The 13,933-nt window shown below is 34.2% G+C and overlaps 1 protein-coding gene across 3 annotated transcripts; it reads left to right on the top strand.

Annotated features, from left to right (window-relative positions):
• Window positions 1-4,618: 4,618 nt before the first annotated feature.
• On the top strand, window positions 4,619-10,350 carry LOC122065926 (calcium-dependent lipid-binding protein-like). Of its 3 annotated transcripts, none has more exons than XR_006136160.1 (7): window positions 4,619-5,006; window positions 6,405-6,506; window positions 7,163-7,213; window positions 7,772-7,892; window positions 9,037-9,158; window positions 9,401-9,741; window positions 10,063-10,350. XR_006136160.1 is itself a non-coding variant. In XM_042629751.1 (7 exons), exons 1-7 carry the CDS (start codon window positions 4,716-4,718, stop codon window positions 10,087-10,089), a joined length of 813 nt encoding a protein of 270 aa, XP_042485685.1. In that variant the 5' UTR covers window positions 4,619-4,715; the 3' UTR covers window positions 10,090-10,350. The 3 variants fall into 3 exon arrangements, 2 of the variants coding, with proteins under 2 accessions (XP_042485685.1, XP_042485684.1); XM_042629751.1 differs by having other exon boundaries at window positions 9,643-9,741; XM_042629750.1 differs by having other exon boundaries at window positions 9,643-10,350.
• Window positions 10,351-13,933: the final 3,583 nt, after the last annotated feature.

The raw sequence follows: 13,933 nt of genomic DNA, 5'->3' as shown, positions 1-13,933 counted from the left end.
GGGGGGGTGTTAGAAAAGAGGATTATTTAATAAAGCTTGTTCAACGCATGGTATTTGTCTGATATACATCTGATAACCAAGGAATGAAAAGCGGTCAAATTGTCTCACATGCATAAGACAAGGCCTTTCAAGACAAGGAGTTAGCGAGTTAGCGAGTTAGCTACACTGTTAATCTCCCTAAAAATGTGAAAAATGAGCAATTCTGAAAAAGAGAGAAAAGAGGTGCTTGATATCAAGAACAATGCTCAACACTTCAATAGTCATGAAGAGGATATGGATGTGAAGAATAGGAGATCATTCAAAAATAGAAAGTCAGGTCCATTAATTTGGTGAATGCCTCAACTTTAGCATCCCATGAAGGTAAATAGACCATAATAGCCTACCAAACATTGACTCCATTGAGCTTGCGATGACCAGATATTCAGTAAATATCTCAGATTGATAGTATGAAGAAAAAACATTGGGCAACAAGTTCATAGAAACAAAACTTAAAATAATTACACCTTATTTATGATCGATTATTCAACTGATGTACCACTATTGAAAGGTTCCCATATTTGTACAAAATGAACCCCTAACACAGTAATTCGTAATGGATCAAATGAAAATCGAAAGATATGCATAGATTATGCAAAATTAAAAGAATAAAAAAGATCATAGATTGTGCAAATGGTACAACTACCGATAGCACTTTTCAAATTCTTGCATTTCAAAAATAATCATAGTATAGAATAAAACCTAAAACGATGGAGAAAATAATGAAAATCACAAACAAACAATCATAATGCAAGGATTTACGTGATTCGGTATGATCACTTACTTCCACGATGAGATGAGATATGCTTCACTATCAATGGAGAATAGCGTTACAATTGATAGTCCTCATGACTTTCAAATTATAGGGATCAAATGAACTTGCTATAATTCATAGCAACATTATATAGGTACACTCTTCTGAAAATACCCATATAACCCTAAAAGAGACATTCATTTTATATAAGTACACTTTACTGAGAACACCCATTAAATCCTAAACCATTATAGATACACTTCACCTTGATAGAGTGAAGACTTCTTGGTCAAACAAAAGAAATATTCATTTTATTCTAGTCATTGAGTAATAAATGAATTTTGCCCTTCATAACCAAAGGAGCACTTATAAAGAAATGTCCATACATACATTAATTAGCATAATTTTTTTGGGTGAAAATTAGCATAATACTTTATATAGTCAAAAAGGATATGGCGAAAATTACTAGGTAGGGCTCAATTATTATAAGCAGAAAAATAAGCAGTAAAATCTTAAATAACAATGGGTCAATACTATTGGTAAAGATTTATAGAATTTTATTTCCTACACTAAAACAATAAATAAAATGAAATTTACGCTAAGATTCCATGTGCTTACCTTAACAGAACTGTGCTTATGTAGAGAGATATATCCCAACTTCTTAGAATCACCTAGCAAACAACACATAATGCCATTGAGATTGTGAATTGAAAAAGCTGCTTTGAATTCAATATAGATCATGTTCTTGGTTTGCACCATAATATATCATGAATTCTTATACATATGGAATGCTATGTGATACCAAATCTTTAGATAGAGACTTGGTTTCAACTTTCTACAATGTAATAGCAACCCCACATTATTGCTTTTCTCCTACCATTAAAATAAGATTCATCTTAGACGCACGTTAGGTAGAGAAGATATGGGCTGGACACATAATGATACAGATATGGTATGTAGACAAGTAATTTCTACTGTGACCGTGAGGAGCTCAAATCTACATTAATAAAGAAAGGAACAAGGGCTTATTAATGTTATTAGATTGGGAAGCTGGAACAATCTTATTTAAGAGCTACTAGAAGAAGAAGAATAAAGTTTCCAAAAACGTGTTATCATGCTGGCATGCATGCACAATAAGTTGAATCTAATAGTCTTCTTTAAATATATGGAGTATCATTTTATTCCAAGAGAAACATATATTAGTAAATGAACAATAAATCAAACTACCTATTAATTAATAGTATAGAAACATAAACTAACTTACCGGTTATTTGAGTGTGAGAAATTAAGGAAGAGAAAATGATATCAACATACCCGGAAACAATTACATGCTTAGAGATATATGCCTTTAATTGAATTTTGGTTCATGGAAAAGAAGAAATTAGTTTTGCATAAAATGAAGCTTCACAAGCTAAGGTTCTAGTTATGTGGATGCATAGTACAAGTTGTAATTAACTTGAAAATCCTTTAACAATATTTCTAAGCAATGCCATTTATTGCATGTCATTGAACAATAGTAGACATAGAAAAAGTTACAACCTTAGGGGTAGTTGAGAATGATAGATTCAACCATCCTGATGATACGAACAATTTGAGACCTGTGCAAGTCAAATAATTCTAGAGTAGTTGTTCACCTAGGCAATCGGATACTTATCATCTCCATACCAATCACCTGTGGAACATATACCATATATGTTACAAAAAAAAAGAAGTGCAAGAATGAAGCTGCCATGTAGAATAACATATTCAACTATTTTGTTGTGCCTCACAAAATTAATCCATGTCAATTATGACATCAACAAAGATTTACATTAGAGAAAACTAGGGGGCAAACTAAAGATCTGGTCATGTGCGATGAAAATGTTACAATCTTTTTTCCTCAACTCACCATGCATTAACCACTTTCTTTTGCTTACAGACTTTGGGCTTCTTTCCTTTGACATTGAAACCGTATGATATTTTATATAATCTATACAAGAAAGCTAATAACCTTTGAATACCCAAAGTAAAAAAATTTAAATGTGGTGCCGAGCTACCTTCTAAGAGTGTATTTTCCAACTTAAGACTCCACGCTAGATTTGTTGCAAGCAATGAATCAAATTTAAAAAGTTCCAACCCAAGAAAGACTCAGATCTTTTAAAGAGTTTAATATATGTTTCAGCATGTTTGGTAGAGTGTACCATTGGGGGGCAGTAACTGACTATTGATATCTTTTTTCTTTTATTTATTATTATTATTTTTTAATATTTTAGCGGTAAAACAAATTTATAGAGCCAAAAATATAAAGAAAGGGATTCACAATAGCCCAATATCCCAATAAGACAAACCCTATTGGCATCAAACTACAAACAACCAGCTAGCCCAAAAGAAGAGTATTCAGGCCCCATTTCTAAGATATGATTGTTCAAAACCATAATGCAAGTTATGAGTCACAAAGTTATAACAATTTATATTGAAAAACCAAAAATAAGAGGAAGGACATGGTACAAAACTAAACAATGAATCTAAATCATAATAGTATAGACTTATAGAGAGTATGTACATAAATCACAAAATCTAACCGAAGATCTTGAATGACTAAAATTTTGGTAACCATCTGATACAAGATCAAAACTTCATTTTTTAAAAAATATATAATATTATATACATACTGTACTGGTCAAGTATCGGTACAATTCATGGCCAATGCTAGTATGAATAGACTAATAGGATCAACCCTATATAGTTACCTAAAATCGTGGTCCTCAAGTAGGAGACCTGAATCGACTTGCATTTAGGATTTTTAGAACTTGACTGAAATTTATCATAGAAAAGGGAAAGAATAGATCAAAAATCAAAGCCAATAAACCAGACCAAGAAAAACAAAAATTTAAGAAGTTAAGTTGCAGCAGAATTCTAGAAGTCAAAAGAAATACAACTTTTAGCAACATTCAAATAAGTACATAATCCGTTCAGAATGACACCGATCTTCGTAAAATCAGAAGAATATATCTAACAGAAACAACCCAAAACGTCTCTCTACCCTTCATGCCCTACCTTAAAATAGACAACATAGATCAAATTGAAACCTATAACCAAAAAAGATAACAAAAAGGAGCTTCATGTTTGCACAAAGCAAACACAACATCAGATGCCCAAAAACTAAGAACATCCACTCAGGAAATAAATTCAGAAAAAGGTTAATGAATTAAGAAATTAATATTCAATTATAAAACTAACAATAGATACCAGAAAAAAAAAAAATTAAAAATAAAAGATAAGGTATTCAAATAAACAAGAAAAGTAAAGTAGTTTAAGAAAAGATTAATCACCAAGCATGAGTACATGCATTTATATAATAGTATGATAAATAATACCTTATAATTAAAACAGGGTTGGGTTGGGCTCAAGGCCTCAACTCTGACTCAGCCAAACTCTGACTCAGGCCAGAGATTTTTAACCCTAAGGCCATAAGTCTGAGCCTAGACCCTATTTGGTCTTAGGGCGGGTTTGGATTGTTAGGATCAAACTTACACCCTTAGGAGGATATAAAATCGACTTTTATTAATACCAATACAATGCGGTTAATTCTGTCGAAAGTCCCTATGGCATTTCCTTAGTACATAATAACCAGAAAAAAAAAAAAAAGAAAAGAAAAAAAGAAAGAAATAAAAACTAAAAGAGGCCCAAACTACTTCTGATTTAAAATGTATCGAGTTGAAGGCGAAGTGGGCCGGTCCACTTTCGGCCCACTCTTGTTGAACACGAATATCCGGCCCACTTTTCTTGAACACGAATAACCAATACCGAAAGCGGGAAATGTAATCACCTCGTCCAAACAGTCTCACGCTCTTCTCTGCAACTATAGTTTCTCTGCAACTATCTTTTTCTGTGGAACTATCGTTCTCTCATTAGGGTTTCTTTTACTAGTTTTATCAATTTCCATATGATCTTAACGAACAAGAAACGAAAAAGAAACATCAAATGTCTAAGGGAAAGAAAAGGAGACAAGAGGAGAAGAGAGCGAGAGGCCATTTTTACTGTGGTCCGTGCCGTCTATCGTTCGATTATCTGGAAGGACTGCAATATCACATTGAAGCCTTGCATAAACATGAAGCGATTATCTGCTCTAGGTGCTTCTTCGTTGCGTTTTCTGCAAACGAATATGCAATTCATTTTTCAGAAAATCACGAGCGGCCTCAGAAGAAAGGATCAAATACAAGGAAAAAGTAATCAGGTTTGATTCAAATTTCCCCTTTTCACTTATAGAATTTATATGAATTGGAATGGTTTTGAAATTTGGTTGAACTGGAACGATCTTGAAATTTAGATGCACTGCAATGATATTGAAATTTGGTTGAACTGGAACGATCTTGAAATTTGGTTGGATTGGGAATTTTGAGTCGAGGTTGAGGTCCGGAATTACCGAAGCTGAAAAGGCCTTCTGGTTCAGTGATTCTTGCTGCTTTTCTCGATTTACAGAAGAGTTGTAGAGTATATTTTTCTAATTCTTTCTGCATTCATAATTTCATTTGCATTTTACTGTTCTATTTTCTTTGATCCATTTTTTATGAATACGAACATAAATTTTTTGTTTCTTTCTTGTTTAATGTTCTGTGCTTCGTTAGAGAGCTGTCCTTTACTTAATTTGAAGCTTGAACTGCTACATTGCCTGTAATTGCTTTGATGAAAACGGCAGACGAGTTCAATTTCTTTTTCTTTTCTTCCTGCTTTTGTGTTGTTTTAAATGCTTGGGCTCATTCCTGCTATAACGTTTTTCTTCGTTATTGGTTGGATTTGCATTCGTCATTTAGAAAGCCACCAGCCACCAGGAAATGTTTAAGGTGGTGAGCCCCAAATAGGGCAGCAAGTTTGATCAATTCCAAGCATCGCAAAAGGTTTTGAAGTGCATACTTTTGGTCTGATGCGTTGAGATGGATTACTTTTCTCTTCCACTATTTGATTAATGTCTCTTGCTCTGATAATTCCTTGAGGGAATTAAATTTGATCCCCTTCATACATTGCACTTGGTTGTTTGTAGGTTTTTTCTTTGTTGGCATTTTAATTTTATTTTTTGATGAACCCATCACTCTCAGTATTTAAGTTAGAAGATGCTGGAAAAGAAAGAAATCCTGGAATACTTAGGTTTTCATCTTCCTCTGCCTTTTTAGATTCTTTGTTTTGCATGCCACATGTTTGATGCAAAATAATGGACTATTTATTGCTTAGAGCTCTTGTCCTGTAGATGTTAGATTACTTATTATCATGTTCTGCATTTTCTTTTCTTGTCCTGTAGACGTAGGATTACTTATTCTCATGTTCTGTATTTTCTTAATTCAAATCACTTCTTTCCAGGTGAAAATAATCCATGTGAAGGTTCATTGAACTATTGTGTGGTAATGGTAGATGATTTCAAGCCTTGGCAATCCCTTAGTTGATGCTGAACCTTTAATGTGGCTATATTATTAGTGTGTTTTTGGGGTACTCTGTGAAAGTATTTTGATTTTTATGATGTTTCTCTTCGACTATACTATTATTCAAGATGGTTAAGTAAAATTGTTAAAGGATTATTATTTTGGATGATTGTTGCAAAACATTCTTGATGCCATTGGTTATATTTTTGTGTCATCACCAGGCAGTTGGTATAAAAATTCTTGCGTCCCTTAGCAGAAAGGATGTAAAAAGGATTTGCGGCAATAATTATCCTGATTGGATATCTTTTCAGATGTATGAACAGGTAAGTTGTCCCTTATTTTTATCTCTACAGAGTTTATTATTTTAATTTTTATTTGGGATTTTATGAATATGTTAACTACTTGAATGATTAATATTCAGTACATAGGTGAAGTAACAACTAGTCAATCAGTAGGGTAGCTTTTATACATGGGAGGCATGCATTTTATACAATATATGATAACTTTCTCATTCATAGAATTTTTTTTTTTTGTTTTAATTGCTTTTTTCATTTTTTTCCTCTGGTGTACCAGTGTTCAATATGCATTTTCAGGTTGATACTTACTCGCTATACCAGTGTTTCAATATAAGTTCTCATCCTTGATTGAAGTTCAACTTTCCTCCACTTTATATTTCTTCAGGAAATGTATATCTCTGGTTTGTAATAGTGTAACCACGTTGAGGCGTTTCAAACATCCACTTGTAGGTTTATCCTGTACCAAAATAAATAATTCCTGTGACTTGACCATAATATAAGTTGATGAATGTTAAAAAAAAAAAAAGAATATGAATGCTTTAGTTTTACTTGTGAACTGGTTAGTTTAAGTGTTGCTTTCTCATGCATGAAGTGTTATTGCCTTGAAATTATGTTGAACGTATTAAGTCTTCTTTTCATGTTTTTGTTGTATTTGTTCAATCCAAGAATGTCATTTCTTTCAGGTGAAATGGCTAAACAAGGAACTGGAAAAACTGTCGCCTTTTCTTGCAGAAGTAAGCTTCTCTTCCTTTTTATTGAGTAGTCATCAATTGATTTTGGTGACCATTTTCTGTTTATTTAATGTTATATTTTTCTTCTCGATTACATACAATGCCCATGCTTTCCTTGTTAAGTTTGGTATTGTAAGTCTGTTTTTTTTTTTATTTTTTTTCTTTTTTATTTTTAATTGAATTTGGAGAAGCAAATTTTTTTTTTCTGTGCTCAATCAACATTCCTTCCATCAATATCATTTCTATATTCTGCTTGCATTATTAGAAGTAATGGCAAATAATTTGTTATTATTTTACAGAAATTAGCATGGAATGAAAGACTTTCAGTTTGGGAAAGAAAAAGGGGATTGGATTATGAGGAACTTCTTGGTTTATTCCTTTGTATTTTCTTCCAAGATTTGCTCTTTTGAAATTGATTGTTGTATTAAAGTGGCACTTGAAACCATATCCATATGGTGCCCAAATTTTGAATATATTGTGGAAGAATCGCTATATGTTCATTGTTTTGTTGACAACCTATTATTATTTTTGTTGACAACCTATTATTGTCCTTATTTCCAGCCAACTTCAGTGATCATAAGAGAATCTATCGAACCATTACCGGAAGAATATCGACCTCCAGGAATCACATCACTGAAGTTCAGAAAATTCTCTCTTGGAAATGTAGCACCAAAGATTGAAGGTCTGAATTCACAATTACTTTTTTAGTATTTTTGATTGTTAATTTAAACCATCCTAGTCTATATTTTGAATCTTGTAAGCTATGATTAGTAATTGAGGAACTTTGTGGGGGGGGGGGGGGGGGAGAGACAATTATTTAGTCTTCTAACTTCTGTTTGATTTTGCAATTGCTTCTAGTCTTCTCGTAATAACTTTTCACTGATGAAGAGAGTGGATATTATACAAGTGTGTCGCAAAGTGGGTGGAAAAGTCAAAAACCTCAGAAATTTTAGTATAGATTTGAGGGAGATAATGGAAGACCAACCATGATAAGATAATGTTTTGTTTATTTTAAAAAATCAAGAGAAACTCTAAGACCTATTTATGCTACACAAACTCTGCTAGGTAAATTTTTTGATGAGAACTTAAATTATGCTTAAAGTAAAATCCTTCATGGAAGGCTTGGTACTTGAAGTGAGTTACATATAGGACATGTTATTGCTCAATGGATGCAATATCTCGGCATTGAAGAACTGAATTTGAGAAAAGGAAGAAATGAATGATTGTGGTTGAGGGAGGTGTGGTTGAGAGTGGTCCTAGCATTTAGCTGATGTATAACACTCAGGACTCTGATATGGAGCTGTCAACAAAGTGTTCAATCACAATGTCCCCTTTAGTTTTCTTGCCAAAGACTAGAGAGTATGATTTGAAGAAAAGTTCTTTTTGGTCGAAGAAAAGTTCCTTTCCCGTTCATTTTCCTTTTATTTCTTTATTTCTTTTTGGCAAAGATTTTGGACTCGTGATGCTTCCATATAGAACTCCACTGATCCAATTCATATGGGCTGATACAGACAATCCAGTCTGTATTTTGAGTGATACACCGAGGTATTGGTATGACATTGGCAGATCCATGTTGGAGATTAGATATGCCTGATCTGATGCCAATACTTGAAACCATACTTTCCGGTACAGCGTTGGGAATTGAAAATCAGTTCCTCTCCCCTTTCTTTAATCATCCTGATATAGCTCAGAAACAACCATGGCTATGTCTTGATTATTTTGCTTGCTAACAATGTGCATCCATTACCCTGCATTTGGATAGTTGTGTTTTATACTGTTCACCTTTGGCACAGATGTTACAGTAATTAATTTAATAATTTATGTAGGTATTTGTGTTCAGAGCCTGAAGGAAGATCAGATTACCATGGATATTGACTCCCGCTGGGGTAGTAATGCTAGCATCATTCTTGATGTTAAGGCAGCAGTTGTTGCTTCTTTACCCGTCCAGGTTGGTAAATTAAATATCTTGACAGCTTAGGTACTTGGAGGGATGGGAACGGGTTGGTAAGAATTGGGGTCATTCCTAGTCTGTGATTGAACTTAACCTGAAGAAAAAGATAAATAGAATGGAGGGATGATAGGAATCAGTTAAGAATTTTAGATGTTATCACTATTCACTAGTTTCTTTGTTTTTCTTGTAACTAATACCGATGTGTGTTTGTGGTCTCTGACCAAATCTGCCCTGGACAGCTGGACCTTGGTTAAGATATACCAAGACCTCCTCAATATGGATGTGAGGTGCTGGTAACCCATTTAATCCAGTCCATTGTAGTGCTGAGCTCTCCAATGTAGCGTTTATAATCTACCATATATTCATGGAAGGGCCCTTTATGTTGAATATTGGCAAGTGGTCACTCGGTTACACATATGCTGGATTAAGTCAATCTCCTATCCTGCTTTCTTGAAAATTGTGGTTTTACTACTGGCTGCAGTTGAAAAATCTTCAAATTTACGCTATTGTGCGTGTTATCTTTCAACTAGCTGAAGAGCTCCCTTGCATTTCTGCTGTGTTAGTTGCTTTCCTTGCCGAGGTATGTCCAACTTCGCGACTTTCCTTGCCTTTGTTGATTTAGTATTTGAGAGGTCATGTTATTCCCAACTCTTTGATGGCATTCAAAAATATTTGGGGGTTTGGATATTCTTTGCTAGTAATAGTATTTTAAGTTGGAAATCTTACATCGGGATAAGAGATTAAGTAAACCATGTAAGGACTTGGAACGAGCGTCTTGCGAAGTCAGTGGCATTGGCCCAAAGGCTGAACCATTTATTCTGTGCAAGCGTTGAGTTGCGAATGGACTCATAGTGGTCAATTCTAAGGATCGCATCTTACTAACACTAACAGGCGGTTGCAGGTTGATGCAGGGGGGTTGTGGCGGTGAGGAAGCAAGGTTGCAGCAGATAGCAAGGGTTTGGATGCAGCGATGGCGAGGGTCGATTGAAGGGTTCTAGTGCAGGGGTCGTTTGCAAGCAACGATTGCAAGATGGGAGGGTTTGGTTCGATTGCAGGGATCATTTGTAGGTAGACGGGAAGATGGTCTTCAGACGGTGTTTTTGGTCACAGGGAACACAAAAGCAAGGAATAGACAGTGAAATAACAGCAGCTTACGATAGTAATAATAAACATTGGCTTGAGTTCTATATCTTGAGGGCATGTTTGGCATTTGGACGGTCAAGATCACCGGTGAATAATCGATCCCTGTTGATTCCGATCCAGGTCGAGTTGGAATCGGTCTTAAAAACCTTAGAATCGGCCATATGATCTGAAAACCCATCAACTTAGAGGAATCTTGACATTTATATTCTCATTAAGAACAACAGAAATTGGGATCGGTCCTAGCCAATTTCAATACCAATTGGTCAATTCTCACTCTAATTCATTGATTTTTAAAACCCTGATCAAGAACGATGACCACCTCCCAATTAGGAGTCTAGAAGCGTTACCCATATGGGCTGGGTTAGGAAGTGCTAAGGAATATATTTACTTAGGCCCCAAAGTTCCCATGGGCTGGTCCAGTTTGCATCCAAAATATAGAATTAATTGAGACTTTGTTTGGTTGCAGGTGAAATTTGAATGGAGGGAAGTGAACTTTCACTTTTAATTATTACCCAACATGATTCTATAAGTTACTTAGATTTTTTTCCTAATTTAGTATATGATATCTTTTAGATGTTTTTTCATTTTTCACTTTTCAAATCAAAGAAAGTCAGATGCAAAGTAAAATGAAATTTAATAACCAAATATAGAATGAATTGAAGGTTAATGATATAATCATGTGGGGAGGGGGATAATGACTACGAAAAATTCTATTCTAGGTTTATAAATTTCACTTCTCATCTCTTTGATTTTTCTTACAACCAAATAGAGTAGAGAAAAGGGTTTTAGTTTTTGATTTATGAATCCTTTGTCTACAAGTGCCTTGATGGGAGCTCTTTGTTTTCCTATAGAAAATAAATTATAGGATAATGTTTATGCCCGGGAGTATGGCTTACATTAGTGCCCCATGTGTGTATCTCTCTTCCCCCCTCTCCCCAATAGAGGGCAAAGATGCCATTTCTTTTCTTGTAGTCACTCACATTTATCTTAATCGTTTCACCAAGCCAATGAACTTAAGCATCTACTATAGTGAGCTAATTAAGTAGCTAGTGCTACACGGAACAAGGAAGAGATTAGTTCTCATTATCTCACAAATCTAACACGTTTAGCAAGTTATTCAAGCTTAATCATCACATATTGTATGACGGTGTGCATATATTATGGTCATCATTGATTATCCACCTATTTAAGCATCTTTATTTTATTTAAGGACTTGTTTATTGTTGTGGGGTGGGGTTAGAAGTTGGGTTTTGTTGAGACCTTAATTACAAAGTCAGATTACTATTAATACGAACAAGGGCAACAATGGTCATAGTTATAATTATCCTTCACATCTTTTCACATATAAAAGTTGGTGGGTGATTAGTGATTTCATATTCTTAATTCTTCAGGTGTGTAATTTATGGAGTATGGGGAGCAGCTAAGCCATGTTTTATTTGGATAGAAACAATATCATTTAACCAAGGCAAACTTAGAGAATGGATCAGATCAAAATGTACGAGAACGTCCTTGATTCATAGATTTAAAATCAATTTTCTCTCTCTTCATTTAATATATTCTAAATCCATGGACCAGTGATATACGAGAACATTCTCATATGTAAGTCTGATCTGTTCACCCAAATTTACCGATCATTCCATCAACTCTCTCATCAGAATCCTTCTTTCCTTCTAGAGAATCTTGCATATCTTGGTGACTTATGCGTTGGCCTAAACTAACTTAGCCAAATAAGTTCTTTATGGAACTCTCTTTTATGACTTAGAAAACCAATATTTTGAGACCCACATTGGATTGGTCTAATCCTAAGGCACCCATTCATATAAATAGGTGTAGGTCCATCTCCATTAACCGCTCCGGCATTGACAGGGGAAAGAGAAAACCTCAGGCGCCACTTTGTTGATTACTAGGTAATGATTTTATTGAAAAATACTGAAGTTGTGGTATTTATCTACTCAAGATTGAATCTCTCTAGCTATCAATTAAGTGTTCTATGGAAAAAGGAAATACCAATTAAGTGTTATATATATATATATATATATATATACACTGTTGCCCAGATGCTTGAACTAGGCATGGCAAACCCCCTGAATGCCTAAGTTGGGATCTAGGATCCGGTGGCTTGGTCTCCAACTTTGATTCAAACCACCCACACCCCGTCACACACCAAAAAAAAAAAGAACGAAAAATATATAATAAATAAATAAAATATAAAGGAAACTGAATCACCTATCTTATCTTAAAGATCCCGTTGATCCAAGGATCTTTGATAGGTCTAGAGACTCTAGATTGTCTTGTGGTTTGATCAATCAGTGAAAATGGTACCCAAGGTGAGTTGAAGCATAAGTGGTATCACCTGATAATATGAACGATGATAAAAATAAGTTGACATTAAGATCTTTTGCTCACATGTTAAATTTCATTTTGATTCATTTTTCCTTAGAAGCAAACTAGATATTTAAATATGAGAATACATACTTAGAGGATACAATAGATTACCTTGGTGGTGCTAGGTGCCCTAACATATGTGAGGGTATTGGCTATATATGAGAAATGTATTGAACTTTAATATGAAATTCGATATATGGTTTTTCCATAAATATCCAATATTAAAATTATCATGTCACTCCTCCATGTAACAAAAACACAGCATATTGATATATATATATATATATATATATATAAAACCCAATCTAAGTGTGCTTTTTTTTCTTATGGAGAAATAGTTGTTGTGGTAGCATGGCCCCTGTGCCCATACACATGGGGTGAAATAATCCACCCATCCCCCATAAAATAAAAAATAATACCTCTATTAATAATTCCTTGTGCGCTTCCTTTGGTCATCATGCACTTGCAGAAGCCACACTTTTCCATAGAAAGTACTCCCCCTCCCCCCTCTTTTATTGTTAATCTTCTAATGGCACTTGTATAATCCTCTATGCTTCTTAGACAAGACCTACTTTAAAGTCTTAAAACTTAAAAGCCATTACCACGTTTTTCTCTCCCTACTTCTTTATTAGAACCCTAAAGGAAAGGAAAGGAATAAAGAGGTAGTCACATGAAAGCAATAAAGATGTAGTCTCATGCATCCCCTAAGTACTTTCAGAGTATACTATGTATTTACCCTCTTGGTTTGATAAGATCAGCCCTCCTGATTTCTTGGTATAGTTAATGTGTTTAGGTGGATCCTAATCAATGTTCTGATCTTGATCCTTTTCAGCAAAGACAAGGTGGTTTATCCTAATTAATATTCACCGACCAATTACCGGATCACATTAAATCTTATATTTGTCCAAAAAGAATATGTTTAATGTTTCTTTGACTTAAAGCCTTGTCAAGGTAGGACCCTATATATATATATTATATATATATATAGATTAATACTAATCCAAAACACTGAAAAAGCTATTTCAAGAACTGATCACTGAAGCTTGTGTTCTTTAAATCAGATCATTACATATTCCATTTTTAATTTAAGGACTTAAATGAAGATCATTCGGACTAATTTACTGGATTCTGTCTAGCTTCTCTTTATTCTCTTATCTGTAATCCACTAATTTGTTCTTCTTCCTTTTGTCCTTGTATCAACAATTCTATTTTATACTTCTCTCACCTATACTATGTATGACCTT

This window comes from Macadamia integrifolia, unplaced genomic scaffold (genome assembly GCF_013358625.1).
Source record: "Macadamia integrifolia cultivar HAES 741 unplaced genomic scaffold, SCU_Mint_v3 scaffold2154, whole genome shotgun sequence".
NCBI classification, from domain to species: Eukaryota; Viridiplantae; Streptophyta; class Magnoliopsida; order Proteales; family Proteaceae; genus Macadamia; species Macadamia integrifolia.
Note: the sequence above shows the minus strand (reverse complement) of the source record. Positions and strands in the feature narration are given on the sequence as shown.